The sequence below is a fragment of the Brachyhypopomus gauderio genome, chromosome 14 (genome assembly GCF_052324685.1).
Source record: "Brachyhypopomus gauderio isolate BG-103 chromosome 14, BGAUD_0.2, whole genome shotgun sequence".
Lineage (NCBI taxonomy): Eukaryota > Metazoa > Chordata > Actinopteri > Gymnotiformes > Hypopomidae > Brachyhypopomus > Brachyhypopomus gauderio.
Window position 1 is genome coordinate 13,200,153 of NC_135224.1, and position 9,723 is coordinate 13,209,875.

Genomic DNA, 9,723 nt, shown 5'->3' on the forward strand with positions numbered 1-9,723 from the left:
TATATAAAAATCATTTTATATGATGATGAAAACAATTGATCCATACAGTACTCCCTATTTGATTTACACAAAATATCAGAGTTTTTATGAATTAAGTATTGATTAAAAAAAAATGTCCTGGACATGTTCCCTGCAGCTTCATGAGAATCACCCGAAAAGGGGTAGCTCGTGCTACCCCAACTCTTAGAAGAGTCAGGAGACAAGGCTCGCAAACAAATAACAAGATCAAACCTATAAGTATAGGGGTGCATACTGTGACCAGCCAAGTTCGCCAGTTCTTACAAATACTCTGCCATATCACCCAGGGACCTGACCCGTCTCAAGTGGGGCAGAGACTGCCTGTTTCGTGTGCTCTATAATGCTGGAGATATTGTTGTGAAAATCTTAAATGATGTTGGGTCCCCTGTTGAGAAAGCAAGTGACAGCCCTGTTCCTGTCTTCAGGCCAGTCCACAGGTCCCAAAGATGACAACCGTGGTATTACCCAGGCATGTGTGTGTGACCCAAAAATGATCACCTTTGTCTCTGCAGGGTGCCTTGTATGTGTTCTGTTTTATTCCCTAACATTGAATGAAAGGCGGGCGCCATCATCACTGGATAACAGCACCCGTGCCACTTCTTTGGAAGATGGTGGTATGCATGTCGTCCGCATGCCCACATGTAACTTGCCGAAGTCTCTAGAGACACTTTACCTGGAAAAACAATCGTCCTGTTGTTGTGTATGGCTGAGCATTTGGTTGTGACATTGCCTAGAATCATAGTAGTTTAGCACTGTGGAACTCCTACAGTTGTGCCCTTCGGACTGTGTGAGCATTGGCACGTGTCGCCTCGACACTGTGGTATGTCAAATTTTCCCTAAGTTGTGATAGATGTTCTGCGTTCCTGCAGCTACATCCTTGAAGGGTGTCCTGTTTCTGAGCTGATGGCCGTAAGCAAACAGATTTTGCATGCCTGCAGGCAGGTCATGCGTACCTGTAACATTTTCTAACGTGTTGTGTGCCTAATCTAGATCTCCCATTCATGCAAACAGCAGATGAGAAGCAAGGTTGCATGACTTGTGTATTGGTACAACCACATGATGTTATACTGCATACTGTACTGTACTGTGACCAGTATCTTACTATTCAGCCAGATTAGATCCTGTGACAGGCAGGGCTCCCTCCCTGCAGAAAGCAGTGAACGCCTTACGTGATGTAGGTCACAACCCTGCAACTCTTTTGCCAACAGCACAGGACGGTACCCACACCGCTGTGTGGCGGCAGTAGCTGAAATTTGCCCCCCCCCCCCCCAACTAGGTCTGAGGGAAATTCCCTTACAGTTACATCAGCAAATGACTGGAGCAAATAACTATGGTGTTATTGATATGGTGTAAACTATTCCGTGCACCTGGTCCCAGATGTTCCTGAGACTCTTGTGACTAATTGAAACAATTCAAGTACTTGATATTGTTTTGAACAAAACATTTACATCTTTAAATTCATGATCTTATTTGTATTCCTTGTTAAGTTAGATGTTGCTTCCAAGTACACAGTTTATATTTGGTGGACAATGATGTTTAATGTTTACGTTATTACTTAATACAGCTATCGTGTATATTTCTTGTGTTCAAGAAAACAATCTTAATTTGAATAATCAGCCTAGCTCCAGTCTGAGGTAAAGGTCATGCTTATATCCTTCCACTGTTGACACTCAATCTCGTAGAAAGAAATCCGCTTTTAAGCGTCACTTTATAATTTCGCGACCGCCTTTGTGAGAAGGGTAATGCTGCAGGCCGGAGCCCCTGTGGGCGTGGGTAAAGGGCGTATCATGTGTCAATCATTTTCGAATGCAGCCAATCAGATACTAGACTTTCGTTGTCAATCAATTTTTATTAAGCCAATTATCAGCCAGAGTTAGCTGTCAATCATTTTTTAATGCAGCCAATCTTAACAGATCTGCCAAAAGAAGGCGGAAACTGCACGGAGAAGCTCTTTAAACAGAAGTATATGCCGCTCTTACACAAAAGTAGCTGAATAGAAACATTAGAAGAGCCATGACTTTAGACATTTTAAAATCAAAGTTTAAAATACTTCTCACTTATTTTTCTGGAACGGCACTTTAATGTTTTTTCCTTTATTGCACGTATTGCATCATTTACATCATACATATATGTGGCGAGTGTAAATTGGTAGCGGAGGGGAGGTGTAAATGGACACAAATTATGTATTATATCGCGATCGATCGCCATGTATAAGCGCCTCCGCCGAGCAGAGCGTTGAGGAGCGATTTCGATTGGAGGATCGTGCTCTATTTTTTATTAATAATTTTTTTGCCGATGCTGGTCCAGCGTGTCGCGTGCCACTGATTATGCCTCGGCGTGCCAACGGTGGCCCGCGTGCCATAGGTTGCCGACCCCTGCTGTAGAGCCTTTGAATATTATAACCATTGTCGAAATTAAGCTCAGCAAGTAAAGTAAAAGAAGGACGCGATCACACAGTCTCATTGAAAATGTAGGAGTTAATGAATAAAGTGCACCAACGCAAAACCCGTGACATAATCCAAATAAAGTTTGAAGACTAGTATTGTTTTGATATAATCAAATGACGATGGAGTGTTGGGAGTTATCGGACAGAGTTGATCAAATCAGAGTTAATCCAACTCAATGACTCCCGCAAAGATGTAATTAAACTCTGCCCACGAATTTCTCTTGGCGAAAGATGTACACGGTGAGCATACAATAGCTAGCTCTCCATAATTATGAGGATTAAAAGCAATGCCTGATTATATCAAAACAATACTGGTCTTCAAACTTTATTTGGATTATGTCACGGGTTTTGCGTTGGTGCACTTTATTCATTAACTCCTACATTTTCAATGAGACTGTGTGATCGTGTTCTTCTTTTACTTGCGCTACATTACTGGTCACATCTGAGCTTAATTTCGACAATGGTTTTAATATTCAAAGGCTCTACAGCAGGGGTCGGCAACCTATGGGACGCGGGCCACCGTTGGCACGCCGAGGCATAATCAGTGGCACGCGACACGCTGGACCAGCATCAGTTAAAAATTAATAATAAAAAATAGAGCACGATCCTCCAATCGAAATCGCTCCTCAACGCTCTGCTCGGCGGAGGCGCTTATACTTTGCGATCGATTGCGATATAATACTTAATTTGTGTCCATTTACACCTCCCCTCCGCTAACAATTTACACTCGCCACATATATGTATGATGTAAATGATGCAATACGTGCAATAAAGGGAAAAAAACATTAAAGTGCCGTTCCAGAAAAATAAGTGAGAAGTATTTTAAACTTTGATTTAAAAATGTCTAAAGTCGTGGCTCTTCTAATGTTTTTATTCAGCTACTTTTGTGTAAGAGCGGCATATACTTCTGTTTAAAGAGCTTCTCCGTGCAGTTTCCGCCTTCTTTTGGCAGATCTGTTAAGATGATTGGCTGCATTAAAAAATGATTGACAGCTAACTCTGGCTGATAATTGGCTTAATAAAAATTGATTGACAACGAAAGTCTAGTATCTGATTGGCTGCATTCGAAAATGATTGACACATGATACGCCCTTTACCCACGCCCACCGGGGCTCCGGGCTGCAGCATTACATATATGGCCTTTGTCGTCATGAATTCCGATCGCATGACGTCAGGCCCACGCAGCTGCGGCGCCAACTCCCGGGGGCGGGGCGTCATCGCGTCCGCAAAACGTGATTGGCCAGCGTGCCGGTATTGAGGACACGCGCGCTGTGATGTGTGCCATGAGACCGCGTCTGTGCCGCTAGCGCTGCTCGGCTGCTCGGGACGAAGAGGAACAAAAGGTAACGGTGAGGAGGACCGGTCCGCCATCACCACCCGGCCGGGCCGTTACAACAAAAGTGTGACTCGGTACCGGGTCGGTCCGGGCGGTGTGATGTGGGTCCCGGTCCCCGGTAGCGCGGCGCGACCGCCTAGGCCGGTAGGAGCATGTCGCGGGAGCGCAACGCGGCCGGTGGCGGAGACGTTAGACCACGAACCCGCGATGTGCTCGCGTAATCCGGGCTCTCCGTCGGGATTACGAGCGTCCTGTCCGTTAATCCCACACCGGGCACTACACGGTCAGACGCTTCGGCCACCCAAAGGTTTCTAGACTAATTAGCGGCGTTACTGGGTGGCTAGCGTTAGCGCGGTTAGCATTAGCGTAGTTGGCGTTAGCGCGGTTAGCATTAGCGTAGTTGGCGTTAGCGCGGTTAGCATTAGCGTAGTTGGCGTTAGCGCGGTTAGCATTAGCGTAGTTGGCGTTAGCGCGGTTAGCATTAGCGTAGTTGGCGTTAGCGCGGTTAGCATTAGCGTAGTTGGCGTTAGCGCGGTTAGCATTAGCGTAGTTGGCGTTAGCGCGGTTAGCATTAGCGTAGTTGGCGTTAGCGCGGTTAGCATTAGCGTAGTTGGCGTTAGCGCGGTTAGCATTAGCGTAGTTGGCGTTAGCGCGGTTAGCATTAGCGTAGTTAGCGTTAGCGGGGCTAGCGTTAGCGCGGTTAACGTTAGCGTGGCTAGCGTAGTTAGCGTTAGCGGGGCTAGCGTGGAGGAGCGTCGCTGTGGGCCCTTCGAGCACTAATAACGTGTCCGCTCCGTTAAATCTTCTACGCATTAGCCACATGTCCTCTCAGCTTCGCCGTTGGTTCAATACGCGGCGTCCGTGTGCTCGTTCGGCGCATCTACGGCTGTTTTCTGGGTGAGCTGGGAGGGTCTCCTGGAGGTTCCGTCGGTAGCGGCTCCACCGCCTCAGCATGTCTGGCCGACATTACCGCGACGGTTTCACGCCATGAAAGTAAAAGTGAGGAGAGCGTGTCGTGTGTTCAGTACCGGTGTGTTCGGTACTGACTGGAATAAAGGGTGCCGGTGTTTCTGTGAGGACACACTGTGTGATATTACACGTTTGCTTGCTGTACCGTCTGTCTTGTCTGCCTCTTACAGGTGCCACAGCTGCAATGCCGTCTGATTTGGCGAAGAAAAAAGCCGCAAAAAAGAAACAGGCGGCCAAGGCCCGACAACGGCCCAAGAAACCCGAAGATCTGAATGGCGATGGGGAGAGAGTTGATGGCCAGGAGCAGGACACAACCGAGGTTAACGGTGAGGACTGTCCTCAAACTCAGGATTTTCCTCAAATGGAGGCAGAACATCTGTCCTGTGAATATGTTGTGAAGTTGTTCCCCCACTACACTGATTCAGGCTATAGTGAAACTGTACAGTTATTCCTGTTGCATTTGGTATAAAAAAATATACTTTTTTTTTTTTTTTTGACAAAGCATACCATTATTATATGAAATGTAATAAGATTTCATATGCATCCTGAATGAGGAGGTTACCGCTCTGATGTTCCTGCCAGGGGTCGACAGCCTGACTCAGGAGCTGGATGAGTTTGAGCTGAGAAAGATGGAGGCCCGTGCGGTGACGGGGGTGCTGGCCTCTCACCCCAACAGCACCGACGTGCATATTAGCAGCCTGTCTCTGACCTTCCACGGCCAGGAGCTGCTGAGTGACACCTGCCTGGAGCTGAACTCGGGCCGCCGTTACGGTCTCATCGGACTGAACGGGACGGGTGAGTGTGTGGGGTTGGGTGGGTACTGGTGAACGCATGGGGGCGGGTGCACGGGGCATCTGTGGTGCGGCTGGGCGTCTTCCTGACCCTCCACTTTGTCACCAGGTAAATCGATGCTGCTGTCGGCCATCGGCCTCAGAGAGGTGCCCATCCCGGAGCACATTGACATTTACCACCTGACGCGCGAGATGGCTCCCAGCGAGAAGACGGCGCTGCAGTGTGTCATGGAGGTGGACCAGGAGAGGATCAGACTGGAGAAGGAGGCGGAGAGACTCGCTCACGAAGACTGTACGCTCCACCGCAGAACGCACTGCTCACTCACGCTTGAATTAAAGACCACGTTTTCATGGGAGCCGTCCTGTTCGTAATGGCATCCTTTCCTAGGCGTGGTATAGCACAGACCTCTTTCTAACTGCTCTCCTTGATGGAGTTGGTGGTAACGCACTGAGTGACATTACCAGACTGCAGATCTTTGGTCTCTAGCCTCACTATTAGGGGAAACGTTACTTACTGTACCTCTTCATCTCGCACCTCCTTCTGCCCCCAGCGGAGTGTGAGAAGCTGATGGAGTTGTACGAGCGGCTGGAGGAGCTGGACGCGGACAAGGCAGAGATGCGCGCCTCCCGAATCCTCCACGGGCTGGGCTTCACCGCAGCCATGCAGCGAAAGAGGCTGAAAGACTTCAGCGGGGGCTGGCGCATGCGTGTGGCCCTGGCCAGGTAAGGCCCCGCCCTCTGCCAAGCCAAACGAAGCTTTATCTGCCAGGAGACGGTACCTGAGCTCGGTTCTGCTGAAAGATGATGCAACAAAAGGCCGAATGATAGCGCTGCCACATGGCGGAAATTCGCCACTGCGGTCGCGTGGTGACAAAAACTATCCGAAGCGTAAATCTGATTTCTGCAGCTTTGTTTTAATGTTCAGGTGATTGTTGTATGTATACGTGTTAACTCATCCTGGTGGCGTGTGTGTGTGTGTGTGTGTTTCCCCTCATCTTCAGGGCCCTTTTCCTTAAGCCCTTCATGCTGCTCCTGGATGAACCCACGAACCACCTGGACCTCGACGCCTGCGTGTGGCTGGAGGAGGAACTGAAGGAGTAGGTTTGCTCTCCATCTCTTGGGTTGACAGTCTCACGTCTGTCATGATTCTTGAACTCGCTGACATGATGTGAACAAAAGGCCGAATTGTAGCTCCGACGCCCAGCAGTGCATTTCTCAGTGCGGCCGGTGCTTTGACAAAAACCACACCGAAGCGTTTATCTGATCTGTTGGCACATCCGTGCCACAGAGTTCCTAGAAAACTCCCCGTTCTCTATTTTGGCACGTAAACCTCGTTTGTCTTACAGATTCAAACGAATTCTGGTGTTGATCTCCCACTCTCAAGACTTCCTCAACGGTGTGTGCACCAATATCATGCACCTGCACCAACGCAAGCTAAAATATTACACAGTAAGAACGAGCTCACACTCAACGTGCATGCACACAAACGTCCACACACGCCCACACGTGGGTCTAAGGGAAGTTGTAACGATGTCTGTGTCTTTGTGAAGGGTAATTATGACCAGTATGTGAAAACGAGAGAGGAGATGGAGGAGAACCAGATGAAGCGTTATAACTGGGAGCAGGACCAGATGGCTCACATGAAGGTGAGGTGGAGCTCATGGTTGGTTACTTTGGTTGCAGTCCTGCACTGGTCTCTTGGAGCAGAACACGCACTCCCTCCATCTTTCTCCTGCTGCTAAACATGACTCTTCATGAACCCTTCAGAACTACGTCGCGCGGTTCGGCCACGGCTCGGCCAAGCTGGCGCGGCAGGCTCAGAGCAAGGAGAAAACGCTACAGAAGATGGTGGCGTCGGGGCTAACTGAGCGTGTAGTGAACGATAAGGTGAGTGAATGTTGCCCGTCATAATACAGCTTCTGAAATGGTGGACACTTCATGTTGAGAGCGGCTGCCTCTTCTGTCCAGACGCTGTCGTTTTATTTTCCTCCCTGTGGGAAGATCCCTCCCCCCGTCATCATGGTCCAAAACGTTCGCTTCAGATATTCCGAAGATACGGTATGAACGCCAATCACGCCTGTTCAGCGCTGTATCCATCAATCATCAAATGTTTTACATTTCACAGCATGCTAGAAACATGCTTGCTTGCTTGTTTTCTGCAAAAGGTTTTTTCTAGAGAACAGTACCTAGCAATGTATTATATATATTTTTTTATTTTTATTTTAATTCACCCTTGGACACCATGTACTGGAGCAGACTCCTCACACTAATGTTTGGGTGCAAATAATTTTCTCTTTGTTCTGTTTTGGATGTTTTTTTTAATTCAGCCGTTCATTTACAAAAACCTGGAGTTTGGAATTGACTTGGATACCAGAGTGGCCCTGGTGGGCCCCAATGGAGCTGGCAAATCAACACTGCTGAAGCTGCTTACTGGAGAGGTGTGTGAAGGGGAGAGTGGTGGTCTGGGTCTGTTGCATAAGGTGCCTCAGTTCAGTGTTGGTGTGGAGTCTTGGAATTTTTAGTTTTTGCTTGATTAATTCTGGATCTTTTGTTTTTTTTTTTTTTGTCTTCATTGTCCTTTAAGCTCCTCCCCACTGACGGGATGATTCGGAAGCACTCTCACGTAAAGATCGGTAGATATCACCAGGTACAACCAAGCAGCCCGGCACACTTCTGTCGTCTGTGTTTTAAACTGATGCAGAATAACTACTGGACCAAAAGCAGCCTTCAGTGGTGGTGTTGGTCAGGGTCATGGGTCATGGTTAGGTGGGTTAGGGTTGGACAGTTGGCGTAACTGGAGCGTCTCTTCCTCCGCAGCACCTGACGGAGCAGTTGGAGCTGGATCTGTCCCCTCTGGAGTACATGATGAAGTGCTACCCAGAGATCAAAGAGAAAGAGGAGATGAGGAAGATCATCGGGCGCTACGGACTCACTGGCAAACAGCAGGTCAGTTTCCTTCTGTGGCCCAGAGATATACGGCATGGTCAGAAACCAAGAGACCCCAACACTTGGTTTGATTTGAGACCCTGAACTGCAGCATTCGCTGCAACGTCTCCCAAAGTGTCTGCTGGTATAATGTCCCCTCACACTAGCAACTGCGTCTGATCTCAGGTCAGTCCCATCAGGAACCTCTCCGACGGTCAGAAGTGCCGCGTGTGCTTCGCCTGGCTGGCTTGGCAGAACCCCCACATGCTCTTCCTGGACGAACCCACCAACCACCTGGACATCGAGACCATTGACGCGCTGGCCGACGCCATCAATGAGTTTGAAGGAGGCATGATGCTAGTCAGCCACGACTTCAGACTTATCCAGCAGGTACTTTTGTTTATTAAAAAAAAAAACGATGAACACCGGGTTCTGCACAGTAGTTGTGATTTTTGAATGATGCAGACAAACTTTCAGCTTGTTTTTGTTCTCCATAGGTTGCTCGGGAGATCTGGGTTTGTGAAAAGCAGACCATCACCAAGTGGAACAGGGACATCTTGGCCTACAAAGAACATCTGAAATCCAAAATTGACAAAAATGCATGATCCATACACACTGCATTGTCCATCTAAAATGGCTTCCTCACCACGCATGTTCAGTCACCTAACCAGAAGAGCATCCTCACAACTATGGCTGGAACATCCTGTCACCGTCAGCCACAGTTTGACTGTTTTTGAGTGTTTTTTCTGTTTAAGCATCATTTCTGAATTATCTAAAAATATAAAATAATTGAGAAAAAAATTATGCGGTTGTACCAGTACACATTTTAATAGAATATTCATTTCACAGGAGGACAATGGCTTAAATATTACAGAAGTAATTTCTAGGGTTGGGGTTAACCCCACCCTAGTAATGTACAAGGCTCTTAAAGAGCGCTTTTATTTTTCAAGTATTATTTAATGCTGTATCTGCAATAATAGAATTGTCTGAGTTGTAAGTGAAATAAAGTACTTTTGCTGATACACTCAGATTTGCTTGATTGCTGTTTTGCCTGTGCGTTCCTGCCCATGGCGGCTCGCTACGCTGCTTTAGCGGTCTGTTTGTTACTTGGATATCCAGCCACATGAGGGGAAATATGGTGATTTTACAATCCCAGTGACATTTTAAATTCCATACCATGTGCTAGAAAAGCATTTTCAGGTCATCGTTCATGCTCACTGTTTAGCTCACTAATGTCT

General features: G+C 47.7%; 1 protein-coding gene across 3 annotated transcripts; it reads left to right on the plus strand.

The window, feature by feature from the left end:
- Positions 1-3,654: 3,654 nt before the first annotated feature.
- Positions 3,655-9,507, plus strand: abcf2a (ATP-binding cassette, sub-family F (GCN20), member 2a). Of its 3 annotated transcripts, none has more exons than XM_076973036.1 (15): positions 3,655-3,807; positions 4,940-5,095; positions 5,352-5,564; positions 5,670-5,852; positions 6,112-6,283; positions 6,562-6,657; positions 6,907-7,009; positions 7,111-7,206; positions 7,328-7,447; positions 7,529-7,618; positions 7,888-7,998; positions 8,145-8,207; positions 8,378-8,506; positions 8,672-8,875; positions 8,983-9,507. In XM_076973036.1, exons 2-15 carry the CDS (start codon positions 4,954-4,956, stop codon positions 9,088-9,090), a joined length of 1,830 nt encoding a protein of 609 aa, XP_076829151.1. In that variant the 5' UTR covers positions 3,655-3,807; positions 4,940-4,953; the 3' UTR covers positions 9,091-9,507. The 3 variants fall into 3 exon arrangements, with proteins under 3 accessions (XP_076829151.1, XP_076829152.1, XP_076829153.1); XM_076973037.1 differs by having other exon boundaries at positions 3,730-3,813; XM_076973038.1 differs by lacking the exon at positions 3,655-3,807 and adding an exon at positions 4,635-4,799.
- Positions 9,508-9,723: the final 216 nt, after the last annotated feature.